Genomic DNA, 19,042 nt, shown 5'->3' with positions numbered 1-19,042 from the left:
TATCTGGTCTCCCACAGTACACAGAACTTGGAAATGCAATAGTTTTAGTGAATATAAACAGCAAAATACCTTTTTCATGAGCAGTTATAGCATGCTTGCCACTTGTATCATTATCTGCTAAAACCTTGTAGGAGGAGTTTTCATTTTCCCCTGATCCTCTGTCTAGACAGTGCTGATTGGCCTTGTGCTGATCACATGCACTCTCCCAAGAAAAAAAAAACTCTCCAGCAATACACACCTAACTGAGCATGGGCGGCCTAACTCTTAATGCCCTGTTCTATCAAGAGATGCATTGAAGTCAGTTAAAGAAGAGGTGGATGAGAGAAGACAGGATCACACAGCCTTTATATACAATGCAGAATATTAACCCCTTAGGTTCCATGGTCAGTATAACAAGCATGCTTTACTGCATATACAGACTGATTTTACTGTTGTGGGTTAAGTGACACTTTACATTTTACTCAGTGCACACTGTTGTTGTTGGTATCCTCTGCATGCTTAAGTCTTGGGTCAGGTTTATTCAGTAAGCATTAAACTGAGATCAGATCAAACATGCTGTGAATACAGGATGAGCACATATGACTTTTGGGTAATGGATGTTGAGACACTTGCTTTTCCAGGATTAAACAATTAATCAATCTCCACATGACAAAGCATTTAAACTTTAGTAACAGTTAAAAAAAAACAAGCTGTTTAAGGCTATTTCCTACTTCAACCAAAGATTTAATTAAAGTGGATCTAAAATTTTCTATTATTTTGAGCTACGGAAGCTGCCATCTTGACCTCTGTTTGATCTTCAACTGCAATGATGCTACACAAGTGATCATTTATGACACCAGGCTTTTGATGGTTTGACAGTTTGGTTTCAAGCACAATCAATGTAACAGTTACATTCCCAGAAGGTGCCAGGAATCTGTTTTTTGAAACTTAAATGGATGAGTTTAGTTCCGCTTTAAACTTTTTGTGAGGTTTTACCTTTAAGCCTCATTCACTCCATACATGTATAAAAACTGAAGGAGAAGCTGAGCAGATTTCACTTACAGAGACATGAGTTTACATCAGTTTTCATGCGCATTTCAGTGAGTTTTTATGCACTTGACAGTTTTCATGTGCATCTTTTATGCACCCTGTTCACACCACAATGTTGGTGTCAGTCAGTTTTTTTTCACACAGAAAATTGCATAAACGTTGCAGATTCCTGCACAGAAAATGATGTGGTGTGAACAGGGCACAGAGAGAACACTTGTATTCTTTAAGCCCTTGTAGAATACGTGCAGAAAAACTGACGTCTGCACACGCATGCTCATTCATTCATGGTGAGAGCAAGGCCTTTGGACCAGCTCATACTAAAATCACACTTCAGATCCGTTCTGGATGCATTGATGCGCTACAGTCGTTTATGTTACATTTTTTATGCATTTCTGGATGCATTCCAGATGCTTTTTTTGTCTTCTTTTTTTCCTGGGGTTTGGTGTGTTTTTGATGCATTACAGCGCAATTTTTATGCATTTTACTGCATTCTAGTACAGTCCAGTGAAGAAAAAATGCAGCATGTTCTACCTTTTTTCTGGAACTGGATGCCCTGGAACCGGGGGAAACTATGCCATTGGAAACCATATAACATGCTTTCCATACATATTTGATGCAGAAAAAATTAACTGGACTATATGTGGTGTAAACTGGCCCTAAGAGTTAACAGATAAAGGTACTAATTCTTGCAGAATATCCAGCCTAACTGGATCTATTAATTAGCTTTTTTGTTCCTCTGCCAGAGGGAGCTTCAGCTCAACATAAATAGATTATAGATATACAGTATACAGGCATGCCTCCCACTACTTGCCAATAGCTACTACCTAGCAATACATACATAAATCTTACCAGGTACCAGGCTGCAATGACCTGTAATGTATCAAAGGCAGTACATTTTTTTATCTTCAGAACATCTCATGCAGATTTACATGGTGCAGCCTTAGTAATACAAATGGGCTCCTTTTGTGTAACTAATTTTATATTTTATTATAGCTTAATTTAACAAACCTAATTTATAATACAGTATATTAGCTCAAGCATGTGGTATTATTTGAAAACAACGTGATTAAAGCTAAAATTCTACTATAAGACAGCAGGAAACAGTTTTGTTGCTTAAAATTACCTGGTTAGTTGTCATGTTGTTTTATTCTCCAGGTCCTTTTATTGGTTTGTTCATTAACACCTGTGGATGTCGGAAAACTGCCATGATTGGAGGGTTCCTGACGTCACTTGGATGGGTGCTGAGTGCTTTTGCCACCAATGTCCATTTTCTGTTCTTTACGTTTGGAGTCATGGCTGGTGAGTGCAATGTTGTCATCTCATAGAACAGCCTTGCTTAACCTTTTAACCATGTAGGGACCCTTAAAATGGTTTCCAGAACTCAGAAAACCCCCACTAAAATGATCAGGCATACAGCTTGTGCTGGATACAATATAGAAAACGGCTGCACCCAGTACCAGTCCAAGACGACTTTTATTCCATGAAGTGCACATTGTTTGTGTGAAATGCGTCAACCTGAAAAACTTGAGTGTGTCTTGGTGTCAGTTTTTTGTACTTTATGGATAAAAATGTTCTTGGACTGGTATTGGAGTGCAGCCATTTTCTGTATTGTATCCAGTCTTCATAGAAGCGAGCCGGGTTCACTCAGTCCAGCTGCAAATGACACTCACCTGGAGCAGCATATTGTCTTGTTTCCTGTGTCTACAGCTTGCGCTACATTAGCGTGATCAGTATTAATAATGGGCAGAAAAGGAACACAGACAGAAAACTGAAGTGACTTGTTAAATTGGTGGTCATTGTAGAAATGACCACTTATATTGGTGATCAGTGAAAAAGTAACACCTTACAGTAGTGGTCAGTGATCAGTGTAAAAGTGAAAAGAAAAGAAAAAAGGGGTGCTAACCTTTAAAAGTGCACTTAGGAAAAAAATATTATTATAGTGATATTGTTGCCTCTTAAAGTGTCAGACAACACTCAAGAAAAATATATCTAATTTATGAAGGTAAAGCACTTCACCAGAAATGTGCCATGACCAATCAACACAAAATACACAATAATAACCACACAATAAGGCTCCATGTACGCTAACAGCTCCTAAACTTGAGTTTTCTTGCTTTTGGTATTTTCTTGCCAAAGCTCGTAAACTCAACTCCATAAAAGCCTATGTGTCTATGTACATATCATTTAGGAGTTGCTGCAGTTAGGGGAGGTTCAACTCCCTAGTAGGGTTCAACCTCCCCTAACCTCTCTCTCCTGAACGCGGAAAGAATGCCATTCAGGATAGGAACATTTTGACCGCAGGCCACAAAACACGATTTTACAGTGATTTTGCGGCGTTTTGTATTTTCCCACGGCCCGTGGTCAAAGTAGTTCAAGTGTACATGAAGCCTAAAAAGCTCTAAATATATAACTGTGTCAACGTCCATTGTTTAAATAAAAAGTTCATAGTGTCCATAATCTGAATTTTCTCCCAACACCATACATATGGTGATAAGAAATGTGTATCTACTTTGTAAATAATCTGTGCTCCACCACGTGACATATGCAATGCATGATTACTAGATAGCAATGGCCAAGAATGACCAAGTTAGCATGTAGCAAAGTAAAACTCTAGAGATATAATGATGAGGGACATAGAGGATCCTGGAACTGATCGCAGCGGCCCTGACTCAACGTGTTTTACACTTAGCATCCTTCGGGAAGCTGTAGGTTTACCTTGTTACATATTTACCAAGTCATTCTTGACCATTGCTGTCCGATATGGTGTTGGGAGAAAATGAATAGGATTATGTACACTTTATGAACTATTCATTTGATCAATGTTGACACAGTTATATATTTAGAGCTTTTTATTGTGTGGTTATTATTGTGGTTTTTATTTTTGTTTATTGGTCAGTGTACATTTCTTTCTGGTGAAGCGCTTTACTGTCATATATAACATACATCAGTGTAAAAGTGACATTCTGCATTGTGGTCTGTGATCTGTGTAAAAGTGACGCTTTACATTGCTGGTCAGTGTTGAAATAACCCCTCACATTGCTGGTCGGTGTAGATATGACTCCTCAGATTGCTGGTCAGTGTAAGCAGGGGAGCAAACACTGCTCTCTTCTGAAGGAACCCCTAACATCCTCTGGAGGAGCCCTGGGCTTTCACAGAACCCTAGTTGTGAAAGGCTGTTTTAGAGACTATTCCTTCAATATGAACAGGAAAATTCACACAAACTAACCATACCCAAGTTTTGACGGTTTAGATCCCATGCTTCTCATTTGTGTTAATATAATGCTCTGTTGTTTTAGAGAGATGGTCATGGAAATATATTCACTGATGCCCAGTGTGCCGAAGCAGAGAGGGGAGAAAGATAAAATTAGCTGAACAGGACATTTACAGTTTTAGGTCTCCTGACATTTATTCAGTGTGTGTCATATGAGAATGAATAAAGTGAATACAAATATGTCAACCTCATCTTATACTTACATCAGGGGCGTACCTAGAGCATTTGGCACCCGGGGCGGATCCTATATCTGGCACCCCCCCCCCCCCACCATAAAATGTAAAAACACCCACCGTGTCCCCTGCATACCTCTGCATCCTTCAATATCTTTTTGTCACTACTGTGTACCCCCCCTCTCCACAACTGCACCTCTGGACCCCTTTAAATTACACAGCACCCTGCACCTCTGGACCCCTTTACATTACACAGGACCTTGCACCTAAGGACCTCTTTACATTACACAGCCCCCTGCACCTCTGGACCCCTTTACATTACACAGCAGCCTGCACCTCTGGACCCCTTTACATTACACAGCTCTTGTACCACTGGACCCCTTTACATAACATAGCACCCTGAACCTCCTGACCCCTTTACATTACACAGCGCCCTGCACCTCTGGACCCCTTTACATTACACAGGACCTTGCGCCTAAGGACCTCTTTACATTACACAGCAGCCTGCACCTCTGGACCCCTTTACATTACACAGCTCTTGTACCTCTGGACCCCTTTACATAACATAGCACCCTGAACCTCCTGACCCCTGTACATTACACAGCCCTTGTACCCATGGATCCCTTTACATTACACAGCACCCTGAACCTCTGGACCCCTTTACATTACACAGCCCTTGTACCTCTGGACCCCTTTACATTACACAGCACCCTGCACCTCTGCACCCCTTTACATTACACAGCCCCTCACAGCTCTGGACCCTCTGCATGTTACACAGATCCCCTACAGTGCAGACCCCCCTCCCTACCATACAGACCCCCATCTACAGTGTAGACCCCCCTACAGTACAGAATCCTCCCCTACAGTGCAGACCCTCCTACAGTACAGACCCCTCCACCCTATAGCGCAGACCCCCCCCTACAGTGCAGACCCTCCTACAGTACAGACCCACCCCCCTACAGCGCAGACCCCCCTACAGTACAGACTCCCCTACAGTACAGAATTCTCACCTACAGTACAGACCCCCCTACAGTGCAGAATCTTCCCCTACAGTACAGACCCCCCCTACAGTGCAGGACCCCTTCTACAGTGCAGGACCCCTTCTACAGTGCAGGAACCCCCTACAGTGCAGGAACCCTTCTACAGTGCAGGACCCCTTCTACAGTGCAGGACCCCTTCTACAGTGCAGACCCCCCCTACAGTGCAGACCCCCTACAGTGCAGACCCCCCTACAGTGCAGGACCCCTTCTACAGTGCAGGACCCCCTACAGTGCAGGACCCCCCCTACAGTGCAGGACCCCCCTACAGTGCAGGACCCCTTCTACAGTGCAGGACCCCCCTACAGTGCAGGACCCCTTCTACAGTGCAGGACCCCCCTACAGTGCAGGACCCCCCTACAGTGCAGATCCCCTACAGTGCAGGACCCCTTCTACAGTGCAGGACCCCCTACAGTGCAGGACCCCTTCTACAGTGCAGGACCCCTACAGTGCAGGACCCCTATAGTGCAGGACCCCTTCTACAGTGCAGGACTCCCCTACAGTGCAGGACCCCTTCTACAGTGCAGGACCCCCCTACAGTGCAGACCCCCCCTACAGTGCAGACCCCCTACAGTGCAGGACCCCCTACAGTGCAGGACCCCCCTACAGTGCAGGACCCCCCCTACAGTGCAGGACCCACCACAATAAAGAACCCCCCTACAGTGCAGGACCCCCCCTACAGTGCAGGACCCCCCTACAGTGCAGGACCCCCCCTGCAGACCCCCTACAGTGCAGGACCCCCCTACAGTGCAGACCCCCTACAGTGCAGGACCCCCCTACAGTGCAGGACCCACCACAGTAAAGAACCCCTAGTGTACCTGGAGCCCAAGGCAGCGGAATTGCAGGGGGGAGGTGCGAGCAGCACCCGAGTGGAGTGTCACCTGTCGGCTCAGTGATCCGGGACCCGGCTCAATAATCCCCTTCTCTCTGTAGTCACGTGACTCACATTGCGCCATTCAGATCAGTCTCGGGCAGCGGCTGTCACTCACAGCCGAGCAGAGTGAAGCCGCCTCCCCCTCCTTGTCTACACAGTGCTGTGAATGGAGGAGGGGGAGGCGGCTTCACTCTGCTCGGCTGTGAGTGACAGCCGCTGCCCGAGACTGATCAGAATGGCAGCGCGACGCGACCACAGAGAGAAGGGGAGCCGGGTCCCGGATCACTGAGCCGGCAGATGTCACTCCACTCGGGTGCTGCTCGCAACCCCCCCCCCCCCTCCCGCAATGCCGCCCACTGCCAGTGCCTCGGGCTCCTCACGGCGCTGTCTGACACTTCAATTGCGGAGAGGGGAGGGGGGGCGCTGGCCTGACACCCCCCCCAGGGTGTGGCACCTGGGGCGGCACGCCCCCCCACTTAGTACGCCCCTGACTTACATTTAGTAGAGAACAACAGTGAAACAGCTAAAAATTGTTTTACTCATAATTAAAATTTCTCACCATTGTGGGTATTAAACAACAATTATCTAATTATTATTTGTAAATTAATTGTGTAGTATAATTAAATGGTGTCCAGCAAACTGCATTCACTGAACAGAAGCTAAATCTTATTAATTAAAGCAGCCCAGGCAAAGAACGAAGAGGCAGAATAGATTTGGGATATGAGTTATGTGCGATTATTAACCCATTACTGGGAATTGGAAGTGGAGCTTACAAACTACCTGAATAATTGAAAAAAAAAAAAAGGGGCAGTGTCTGCCTTTTCCTCCCTCCAGTTGAAAGCTGGTCATAGATGGATTGAAGTTCAGCAGGGACCTCACAAATTATGATGACCAGGACTGTTAGGGATCAGTGGATACAGTCAATTAGCTGCATTGCTGATCAGTGTATTATGACCAGTCTTTGCCCAGCCTTAGAATAGATTTCACTCCTGCACACACATGGAAATGTTTGTTTTAACATGGACACATAAAAGTTACTGTGCATGCTTATTCTTTTCTCAGGTATCGGGAGTGGGATGGTGTACCTGCCTGCAGTGGTAATGGTGGGTCAGTATTTTCAGAAGCGCCGTGCATTGGCACAGGGACTGAGCACCACTGGGACAGGGTTTGGGACATTCCTGATTACGGTGCTGTTGAAGTACTTGTGTGCAGAATTTGGCTGGAGGAATGCCATGATAATCCAGGGAGCCATCACGCTAAACCTGTGTGTGTGTGGAGCCCTCATGAGACCCTTAGACCATATAGAAGAATGCAGAGTGGAGAAGACTGGTGCTCACAAAACAACTAGAGACATTTCCCTGCTGGAGGCTGATGTTGGGAAAGCAAACAGCAACCTACCTGAAGAGGGAGAAGACACTGCAGGATCATGGTGTAAGGAAGACTCCAGCAATGGCATTGTTAAGAAAGATATGAGCAAACTGGGAATCCTGAAGTCACTGACCCGCATGACTGTGACTGTGAGATGTGGATTTTGGGCCTGGTACTCTAGCTACTTTGGGGCAGCCTCCCTCTTCACCAACAAGGTCTTTGTAGCATTTGTGGTTTGGGCACTTCTGGCCTACTGCAGCTTTGTAATTCCCTTTATTCACCTCCCAGAGATTGTGGAGCTCTACGGCATGGCAGAGCAAAACAACATCTTTCCACTCACCTCAATTATTGCCATTGTGCACATATTTGGGAAGATTTTCCTGGGTTATATTGGTGACTTGTCATGTGTCAGTGCCTGGAATATCTTCATTGCTTCCAACTTTACCATGGGTATCTGCATCCTGATCCTCCCACTTATGCAAGTATATGCCGCCCTGGCTGTGGTCTGTGCTCTTATAGGGTTCTCCAGTGGCTACTTCTCCCTCATGCCTGTTGTTACAGAAGATTTAGTGGGCATCAAGCAGCTGGCAAATGCCTATGGGATCATCATATGTGCCAATGGGATATCAGCGCTTCTGGGACCTCCATTTGCAGGTACAGTAACATGACACAAAAGCTAGGTTACCTTATAACATGGGGCTGCTTCACGATTGTAACCTTCTGAAACTAAACATGAGCAAGGAATATGCTTCTATGGCATATACTTGCCTCAATCCAAAGCACCTAGTGTGAAATCTGTCGCGGTCTTCATTTTAAGGGACCTGTGCATCTTTGGTTTCTGATTCAGGTGCGAATTCTGGCAAACATTTGGACCTGATTCGCACCTGAACTGTTGAACAGGGACGCATGCTGTGAACTGTGTCCTCAGCATATGTGAACCCAGCCTCAAGGTGCCCTTAAAGCGGGAGTCCGTCGGGACTCCGCGTTTTTTTTTTTTTTTAAAGCCAGCAGCTACAAATACTGCAGCTGCTGACTTTTAAAATAGTGACACTTACCTGTCCAGCGCGCCCGCGATGTCGGCACCCGAAGCCGATCTCTAGATCGTCTTGTCGGGTGCTGCCGCCGCCATCTTGGGTATGGGAATCAGGAAATGGAGCCTTTCGGCTTCATTTCCCGGTTCCCTACTGCGCATGCGCGAATCGCGCTGCGCAATAAGGATGGTCCCCGCTGCCTCTGGGATCTGTGTGTTTCCCAGCAGGCAGCGGGGCACTTGCGGAAAGGGGCGGGCACTTGCGGAAAGGGGCGTAATCTACGCCCCTTTCCGCAGAGAGCTATCCCGGAAGTGGGTGCAGAATACCTGTACTGTACAGGTATCTGCACCCCCCTCCCCCCTGAAAGGTGCCAATTGTGGCGCCGGAGGGGGGAGGGTTCCGATGAGCGGAGGTCCACTTTAAGGTGGACCTCCGCTTTAAGTTTTTAGTTCTAATTTTGCGCTTCTTGTGCTTCATCCTTGAAAATAGTTGGTCACAAATATAGTTTCTGCCGAAAACTGATGAAATTAATTAGGTGTGTTGGTGAGGAGTGGAATATTTTTTTTTTGGCAAGACAAAACTCCAGTAAAGTGACACTGTAAAATTTTTCTTCAACCTCATGTGTTGGCTAAGTGTAAATGCATTTTTACAAAAAATTCCTCAAAAATGTAAACTTTTGAGTAAGTTTATGATTTTTTGTTGGGCCACATTCATAGCCGTCTTGGGCCACAGATTGGACACCCCTTATCTAGCCCTTTCCTCCGAGCCTGACTGTGCCAGACCTGCCCCTTTCAATCACTGGATTACAGTCATGGAAGCTCAGGATCAAATGTGGGCACTAAAAAACATGTAGTGTACACACTGCTCCAAAGAAACCTGCAGGGAGATCCACAGCTGATAGGAATGCTTGGGTGCCTGCCTGGTCTGCAACCACAAGCAATCAAAGTAAAAAAGTGAAGGTGGCTGCATTCCAAGGATGAACAGCTTATTTATTAACCGCTAGCCGACCAGCCACCGCAATTATAATCGGCGTAGGTATATGTCGCTCCTTTAAGACGATATAGCAAGCGCGCACGCCGCGTGTCCCTGGTGCCGATGAGCATGCTCGGCGGGCACGATGTCTGGCGAGCACCCGCGGACGATCGTAACAGAGCAGGAACGTAGATTTGTGTGTGTAAACACACAGATACGTGTCCTGTCGGGAGAGTAGAGACAGATTGTGTGTTCCTATTATATAGGAACACAGATCTGTCTCTTCCCCTAGTCAATCCCATCCTCCCACAGTTAGAACACACCTAGGGAACACATTTAACCCCTTGATCGCCCCCTAGTGTTAACCCCTTCCCTGCCAGTGACATTTATACAGTAATCGGTGGCTATTTTTAGCTCTAATCGCTGTATAAATGTCCATGGTCTCAAAAAAAGTGTCCAATCTGTCCTCTGCAATGTCGCAGTCCCGATAAAAATTCGCAGATCGTGCCATTACTAGTGAAAAAAATAATAAAAATGCCATAAATCTATCCCCTAACTAATCAATATACGCTTATTGCAATTTTTTTTACCAAAAATATGTAGAAGAATACATATCAGCCTGATGAAGACATTTGTTTATTTTTTGGATATTTATTATAGCAAAAAGTACAAAATATTGTGTTTTTTTTTTTCAAAACTGTTGCTCTTTTTTGTTTATAGTGCAAAAAATAAAAATCACAGAGGTGATCAAATACCACCAAAAGAAAGCTCTATTTGTGGGGAAAAAGGGGCACAAATTTTGTTTGGATATAATGTCTCCTGACCACGCAATTGTCAGTTAAAGCGAAGCAGTGCCGTATCGCAAAAAATTGCCTGGTCAGGAAGGGGAGAGATTCTTCCGGGGCTGAAGTAGTTAACTCACATTATAAAATGAAAGGGAAAGGAAAGGAAGGAAAATATAGAGCTGCACCAACAAACATTAAATGTAACTGTCACAATTATCAGTAAACAGTACTAAATTCAACATAAAGTCTTTCACTTAATTGAATGATGAAAGTCCACAATAAAATACATTTTTATGTTGAAAGACAATCTCTCAGCATCAAATACATGCACCGCGGTGATTCCACACAAGTATCAAAAAGATGTGCCCAGCCACCGACAAAAGATTGCGCTTCCCAGATGGTAAGAACATAAGGAGCGTTATGGTGAAAGCCAATCGCAACCTCTCACTTATACCAGATGTCTTTGCTTTCCCAGGGGCGACACTTCATATACTGCTGGTCACTACAGTGCTCCACATTCCCAGTGAAAAGCAACGAATGTACATTCCATTTGGCAGGTCACATTATGGCAGGTCACATTATAAAATGTAGGATGAAAAAAGACATGTACACAGTCCATGGACAGCTAGTGAACGCATTTCACACAGAGTGCTTATTCATTAAAGAAAACAACAGTACGGTAAAAAAAAAGTCCTGCGAGCAGCATCTTTGGAGCGGTGAAGGAGCGGGGTATTCACCGCTCCTAAACCGCTCCTACCCATTGAAATCAATGGGGCAGCGCGGCTATACCGCCGGCAAAGCAGCGGCGATTTACAGGCGGTTTTAACCGTTTTTCGGCTGCTAGCGGGGGTTAAAACCACCCTGCTTGTGGCCAAATACCGCCTAAAAATAGATTTGATTTACCGCCGATGCCCGCACCGCCCCACTGTGAAAGGGGCCTTACGGTGTCCGCGTGTTCTGACAAATTTTTTGCCTGTTTGTTATGTTCTAGTGTGAACTGAACCGGGGGGTGTTCGGCTCATCCCTACTAAACACATTTTATTTTCTCACATTAATTAGAAAGAAGTTTGTTAAAATTGCAAGAGAAACATGTGGGGTGGTATCAGAATAGGGAAAGGTACATATGTGTTATGATACACACAGTTGTACGGGATAGTGAGAAAAGTTAAACGACATAATGAAAGATTTACCATGACCAAATATCAATACGTGTGAAGCAGTGTGCAAGAGTTTCTCTATTGAAAATCGCCTGATCTGACTTCTATATTATGCAGCCCGGCTGTTATTTGATTGGCCAGTGTTCAGAGACTTTCTTGGCTTGAAATTATACAGGTCTAAACAAGTATGAATGTACCTGTGTGCTGTAGATACAAGGCCAAGATAACTCTGAACTTGGTATACCAGTTTTTTTTTTTTTTATGCATGAATTGAAGCTGAACTCTATGCAGATATAAAATGGCAGATTAACGCAGCTCTGCAATTATTAAAGAAGAAGTGTGGGATATGTAAAAAAACAAAACAAACCTTCATACACACCTCTATGCTACAGTATTAGTGCCGAGGTGCAGCTGTCCCAACATGACAACTTTAAGAGCAAGAAGTGAGTAATCACATGACCGCTAAACGCTCAGTTCTTGATCTGCTCTGAGCAGAAAACAGTGACTGACAGTCACCGCTCTCTGCTCTACTGTTCCAGCACTCACTGGAGCACCAGGCTGGGGAGGGGTTGGGCACATCTAGCTCTCAGCCACCTGCTGAAAGGCGGGGCTAGCTGTCAGTCAGTTGGATCCTGACAAAATTGTCTGGACCCTTCAAGAGTCTGCCCTGGTTCTACCCTGTCAACTGATAATGGGCAACAGTCTGCTATCATCTGACTTTGGGTCACAGGAGAACAAATTAAATGCACTCCCATGACCCAAAAGAGAAGTATGGCCATAAAAGCTTGGCTAATACATGACTGCATGATTATTATTATTATTATACAGGATTCATGTAGTGCCAAAAGTTTGCACAGCACTTTACAACGAGGAGAGGGGGGCAGTACAATTACAAAAAGTTCAATAAAGTAGGAATAGGAGGGTCCTGCTCATGGAGCTTACAGTCTAAAGGGAGAGTGAGGTGGTACAAAAGGTAATATCTGTATTTTTTTTAAATGCAAGCTGTGTAACTACCTGAATTTGACCTGGCACTCCCTCTATAGCAGGGCTGAGGTGTGAGAGGAAAAAGCAGAACAAGGAGCCAATCAGTACATGAAGCATGCTAATAGGAGGAGAAAGCAGAGTGACAGAGATGATCGTGTACTGCTTCTCCTTTCATTGTTCAGGCTGAAGTGGGTCCAAGATGACTTGGACTTAGAGAAGGAGGGGCGAATAATATTGGCCAGACTGAGGACTTATGCCGTGTACACGCAAGTGGAATGTCCGACAGAAAAAGTCAGACGGAATCGTATATTCCAATCGTGTGTATGCCTCATTGGGCTTTTTTTTCATGGAAATTCTGACGGACCTAGAAATAGAACATGTTTTACATTTTTCCGACCAAACCAATTCCCATCGGGAAAACTGCTCATCTGTATGCGGTTCCGACATCCCAAAAACGACGCATGCTCTGAAGCAAGTACGAGACGGAAGCTATTGGCTACTGACTATTGAACTTCCTTTTTCTAGTCCCGTCGTATGTGTTGTACATCACCACATTCTTGACGATCGGAATTTGGTGTGATCATGTGTACGCACAACAGTTTCAGCGGAACTCCATCGGAAAAACCTTCGGAGTTTATTCCGATGGGAAAACCGGTCGTGTGTGCGCGGCATTAGTGGCAGAAATAATTTATTGTGGGAGAAATCTCTGGAATGAAGGAGAATATTGCAGTAAAAGCTACATCTGTTTGATATTTTAAAGGGCTGTTAGGTTTTTGATTTTTTTTTGGCAGGAGTTCTGCTTTAAAAGAGGTTTTCAAATTATCTGAAAAAGTGGGAATTCCTTTAACAGCAGCATGCCATTTATTGTTATGTTTACCTTTGAGAAGAACAAGTTATACTAGCAGACTAGACTAATACACTTATTTTCATTTCCTCAGCCTTAGGGCAGCTTTGCAACTTCAGTTCATAGGTTTATTCTGTTCTGTGCTATATAAAACCTATTTCCTTTCTTGCACATATAAGAGTGCCAGACTGGGGAAGAAAAGCAAACCTTTCTTATAAAGCACACTACTGCAAATTTAGATGGCAGACTTTGTTACACCATACAAATACAAAAACATTTATAGACCGGCATAACTGACAATTCAGTACAATTTTGGGCTCAACGTAAAGAATATGCACATGTATGCACAGTACAGTATGTTTACTGTATATGTCATTGACGAGAGCTGAGCAGTCCCAATAGCTTTATGGCACTAAGTGAAGGGCTAGGCCAGTGATGGCGAACCTTGGCATCCGAGATGTTTTGGAACAACATTGCCTAAGATGCTCAATTACAATGCAGAGTGCATGAGCATCATGGGGAATGTAGTTTCAAAACATCTGGATTGCCAAGGTTTGCCATCACTGGGTTAGGGCTCTGTTCATGGCATATCACTTCAAAGCATCGGTACATACTGATTCTGCAACCCTCATTTCTGGCAGTAGCCAGGTTTCCCACCCACAGGAGGAACGACAGCAAGGCCTAAACTTTACTCAAGTGTATGAGCCCTGCATCAGCAAAATCTTTCAGATTCTCTTAACTTTATCACAATAATTTTTTCAATTTTTTCATTGTGTTAAAATTGCAGGAGTATTAGGAATGCAAACAATCCCTATTCAACAGGATTGCAAAAAGTCTTTATACAATAAGCATAACCTTTCCGAGGGGACTGTGTAAAAACCTTTTGCAATCCTGTTTGTGAACTCTACCTAATACTCCAGCAAGTTTAACACGAAGAGGTTTTTTAAGGGAAAAAAAGTTTTGTGATAATTCACAATGTTGCAGTACTTTAGCACATGTGCATTAATGCATGTTATGCCACGTGCTAACGTGTGTCACGTTTAAGACAGTCCATTCCTAATGCATCAAAAAAGATGCATGTACCATTTCTGGAAGTGAACTGCACCAGTGCACCACAACACATGTTAGTGCATTGCCCCTTATTGCACGTTTATTGGAAAGGTGTGCTGGGGGGATATTCAGAATGAATGACTCCATCGCACCAATGCAAGTAATATGCGTTATCACAATGCAGTAGTCTGAATGGACCCTAAAAGAACTGAAATGCTTTAGGGCATTACATCCTATACAGGTATTTTGCAGTGTGATAGATCTCTTCTAAGCAAAACCTTTCACTTCCCTCTTCCAGGATGGATCTATGACATCACCCAGAAATATGACTACTCCTTCTACGTGTGTGGCTTGCTGTACATGGTGGGAATGATCTGTTTGCTTATGGAGCCCTGTCTGCAACCAAAGGAGAATAACACTAAGAAAACTACAGACATTCCTGAATCCTGAAAATGCAATAAGGATGTTTGCGGACATTTGCTATGTACCCCGAAACCCATATTATAGAAAATATGATCCCATGGCTAGTCAGCCCTGTATAAATACTTCTCCCGGTGTTTCCTGCCTGGCTTGGCATAGCAGGATCTGTATTTTTACACACACCCAGCCATTTGTTGCCTTTCCTATATTTATGTCTCCTACAGTTTTCTGCTTAAAAAATGTAAAGATGACTTAGAATCTCAAAAGAAAATTTGGTTTGTTCAAAAGCTTTACAACCACATATAACTGGTGACTGGTGTAGATGTCTTAATTTTTTAGACATTTACACCAGTCCGCCAGTAAATGAATCTGCCAGTAAATGAAAATCACAGATTGGATCATGTAAAAGTATAGAAACATTCATAAATAAGAAATACAGGTGCCCTTCTAGTACAGTTTATAGTCTTCAGGGAACCTCTGCCCCCAACATTTTGGTAATTTACCTAGCTTTCAGCTCTCTGGTAATTTTTGTTGTCGTCTTAATGGAGATACCCAGATGCTCTTCAAAATCTTTTTAACCATGTACCTCATCTCTGGACCCCAGTGCAATAACTCCTGTAACTTCAGCAAAGGATTCTTTCACACCTTTTTAAGCAGATGAAGGATGATCCTATTAAAGTGAATGAAGTTTGGGGAGATGAAGCTCCAGGGTGCAGGACTGAGAAGATTTGGAGAGTTGTCTTATGGGGACAGAGGCTGCACAGCAAAGATTGCTAGGCAGCTGCATTTTAGGTGTGTTCTATCAAAAGAGAGTTCTTAAATCCTCAGCAGACAGATATACAGTATGTGATAAGTATATATCTGGCAAGCATAATCACATGCTGGCCTCTTAAAGACTTCAGTCATGATAGGCCTACTAGAATTCCAAGCCTGCTTGTCTGCAGTACCTAGTCCATTGCATGATTCTGGTGCCACAATCCTCTGATGGTTTCTACATAATGCAGAAGAAATTGCAAGAGTGTAACATGGCTGTTATTGCCTTCAGGGGTTGGAGGAGAGGCACAAGTTACTGCAGAAAAATGTCACCACTGGCTGTCCAAAAAGCATAGGCTGCTTGCATTAGGCTCCATTCACATCTGTGCACTGCAAGAATGTATGCATTGGAGCTGATCAAAATATTAAAGTGCATGTACTGGGGCTAACTTGAGGCCTGAAGTACATGAATTGGTGTTGATCTCAGGTACATGCATTAGGGCTGAAAATGTTTTTTTCTATTAGGTGTACTGCAAGTGCCATCCCATTCTCAAAGGCACCCCAATGCATCTTGGTAATGCACATGCCTTACAGCGCACTATGACGTTTGATAACCTATTACCATGCGTTATAGTGTGCTGCATTTAAAAAACAAAAGGTACATGCATTTCTTTGGTGAGATGTTGGGCTGTGCATTTAAATGAATGTGCAACAGTGCATGCTTATTACCGTATGATGTAGAGGTGAATCTTGCCATAATTTGCCTCACTATTATTGCCCTTTAAATTCCAACTGAACCAACACTTGAAATACATTTTAACTTCTCTCTCTTTGTAAGCACTGGAGATAGTGGAGTTTTGGATAGTGTTAGCCATTATTTAATGCAGAAATTGGCAGTTAATTTGATGCCTTTTTTTGCCTAACCTAATTTATTAAAGATGCAAGCTTTCAGGACCTTCCTTCTGCCGCGTACACATGATCGCACATTCCAACAACAAAATCCTTTTTTTTTTTTGGACGGATGTTGGCTCAAACTTGTCTTGCATACACATGGTCACACAAATCTTGTTGGAAATTCTGACCGTCAAGAATGCGGTGATGTACGACGAGCCGAGAAAATTGAAGTTCACTAGCCAGTGCAGCCCTTCTGCTTGATTCTGAGCATGCGTGGAACTTTGTGCGTTGGAATTGTGTACACACACAATGGATTTTGTTGTCGGGAAATTTGAGATCCAGATCTCAAATTTTGTTTGTCAGAAATTCGGATGGAAAATGTCCGATGGAGCCTATACACAGTCAGAATTTCCAACAACAAGCTCCCATCGAACATTTCCCGTCAGAAAATCCGACCGTGTGTACGCGGCATTACTGTATGTCTTTGCTCAGGCTTGAGGAAAAGAGGGTGGTTCCTAAAGGACACATCTTTAATAACATAATTTAGGACCAAGGAATAGAGACATGAGTGCTGGTTGGTAGTTTGTAGTGATGTATTTTCCAGATTATTTGTGTATTTTATATTATGAACTATTCATTGAGAGAATGTAACTGGCATCAGTTGACTGTAAAGGCTGCTACAGACAAATGTATTTTTGGTGGAGATTTTGTGCTTCTGGTATTTCTAAAGGGTGGTGAGGAACCAGCAAGCGATTGCCAACAACCACTCACAACTGAGCAGAGGGTGAAATTGACTATTTAACCAGATACTCAAGTAATAATACTTAGTAATTCAGAATCTACTACTTTAAAAAATGGTGCCATTAACTTTACCAGCATTGTGGTGTTGGTGGTCATGTGTTTTTTGTTAAACTGACATGAAAGTCTTGTTCAGGTAGAGGTGAGCCTCCATTTCAGTGAGTACTATGTCACCAATGACCTGAAAATGATCATGTGCCCAGAACTATATATATATATATATATATATATATATATATATATATATATATATATATCCCAATTTCTAAAGCTCTCACTGCCTTTATTAATATATATTAGTGTAACAGGATTTGTGTAGGTCAGAATTTGATTTTTTCCTGTTCCTTTTAAATGTGCAGTGGTCAATGGCCAAATCTCTAAGGCCCCATACACACTATTAGATTTTCTGCAGATTTTTGTCTTCAGATTTACCAAAACCGTGTAGTGGAAGGGCCTGCCTGAGTGCATACAAATTGAAACTCTTAAGATTTGACCTTATATTACATGGTTTTGGAAAATCTGAGGAAAAAAATCTGCAGAAAGTCTAATAGTGTGTATGAGGCTTAAGAGTGTTTCATATTTTCTCAATTCCAATGTATAGAGAAGAATGCTAACTGTGTATGCAAGTTGTTAAAAAAAACTTGCTTCTGGTATAAAAGGGCTACTTAGGAAGTATGTTCTTACAGAATAAAAAGAATTGTATCTACAAATTGAGAGGTGTTTTTTTCTCCTATAAAAGGCTAACAGATTGCAACCAGCCCTTGTGAAACATCTTGCTGCTAGGACAGTTCAAACATTGCACAATGGAATCTGATGCTGTTGCTACATTTTGTACAGGTCAACTAGCAACTGCAATCTAAATGAATAGATTCATGTAGATCATGCAGAATTCTCTGGAGTAATTTTAGAACTCAACTGACATTACTTAACCAATCAGTATCCTTGTTTCAGCCATTTCGCCCCTTTTAAATTTAAATGACCGGTAGCCTGATTTATCAAGGGGGCTAAAAGGGCTGTCTCTGATGTGCCACAACATCAAGTCAATGCAAGATAAACGATCCAGTACAGGTTGAAAACACAAAGAATAGCCCGGTGGTTATGTGATAATACAGCTTTTATTTAAGGCCTTATGCATACGGGCATAAAAATATTCTACTTTTACAGGGGTGCAGCATTTATTTCTTTTTTTCTAATGCCTCAGTGCAGTGCTACAATAGCCTATGTGGCCATGTACATCAGGTGTTTAGATCAGTATTTTAGGAACAGTGTTTAAAGGAATAAAAGTGCACCAAAGCTGCATTCAGAGAGGAGCTTATGAGCATAATTTATACACGTAAGCGCACATAACTGCATACATAAGAGGGTAAATGTATTTTTGATGGCTAGAATAAATGAATATTCTGGCTAGTAATTTCCATACGCCTAGAAACTTGTGTCCATATGTGCATAAATGTGCATGCACACGCATTATTGGAGAATTTTTTTTCTGGCAAATGTTTTTTTTTTTAAAACAGCATATTTTGGAGCATAAATTTAAATGCCTGTGTGCATGAGACTATAAGACCACCTACCAATAAAGTCAGAAAGAGTGTACTAAGATGC

General features: G+C 43.0%; 1 protein-coding gene across 6 annotated transcripts in view; it reads left to right on the top strand.

The window, feature by feature from the left end:
• SLC16A14 (solute carrier family 16 member 14) overlaps nucleotides 1-18,150 on the top strand; it is a 52,651-nt gene extending 34,501 nt beyond the window's left edge. For all 6 annotated transcript variants that reach the window (XM_077488557.1, XM_077488554.1, XM_077488560.1 and 3 more), the window contains 3 exons: nucleotides 2,185-2,328; nucleotides 7,447-8,406; nucleotides 14,874-18,150. In XM_077488557.1, coding sequence (XP_077344683.1) covers nucleotides 2,185-2,328; nucleotides 7,447-8,406; nucleotides 14,874-15,025 — 1,256 coding nt within the window. In that variant the 3' untranslated portion in view covers nucleotides 15,026-18,150. The remainder of the gene's footprint in view (nucleotides 1-2,184; nucleotides 2,329-7,446; nucleotides 8,407-14,873) is intronic.
• The last annotated feature ends 892 nt before the right edge of the window (nucleotides 18,151-19,042 follow it).

The sequence above is a fragment of the Lithobates pipiens genome, unplaced genomic scaffold (assembly GCF_037356315.1).
Source record: "Lithobates pipiens isolate NorthernLeopardFrog02 unplaced genomic scaffold, aLitPip1_a1.2 Scaffold_18, whole genome shotgun sequence".
In the NCBI taxonomy this organism is placed as follows: Eukaryota; Metazoa; Chordata; class Amphibia; order Anura; family Ranidae; genus Lithobates; species Lithobates pipiens.
The sequence above is the reverse complement of the archived record's forward strand: the minus strand, read 5'-3'. Positions and strand labels throughout refer to the sequence as shown.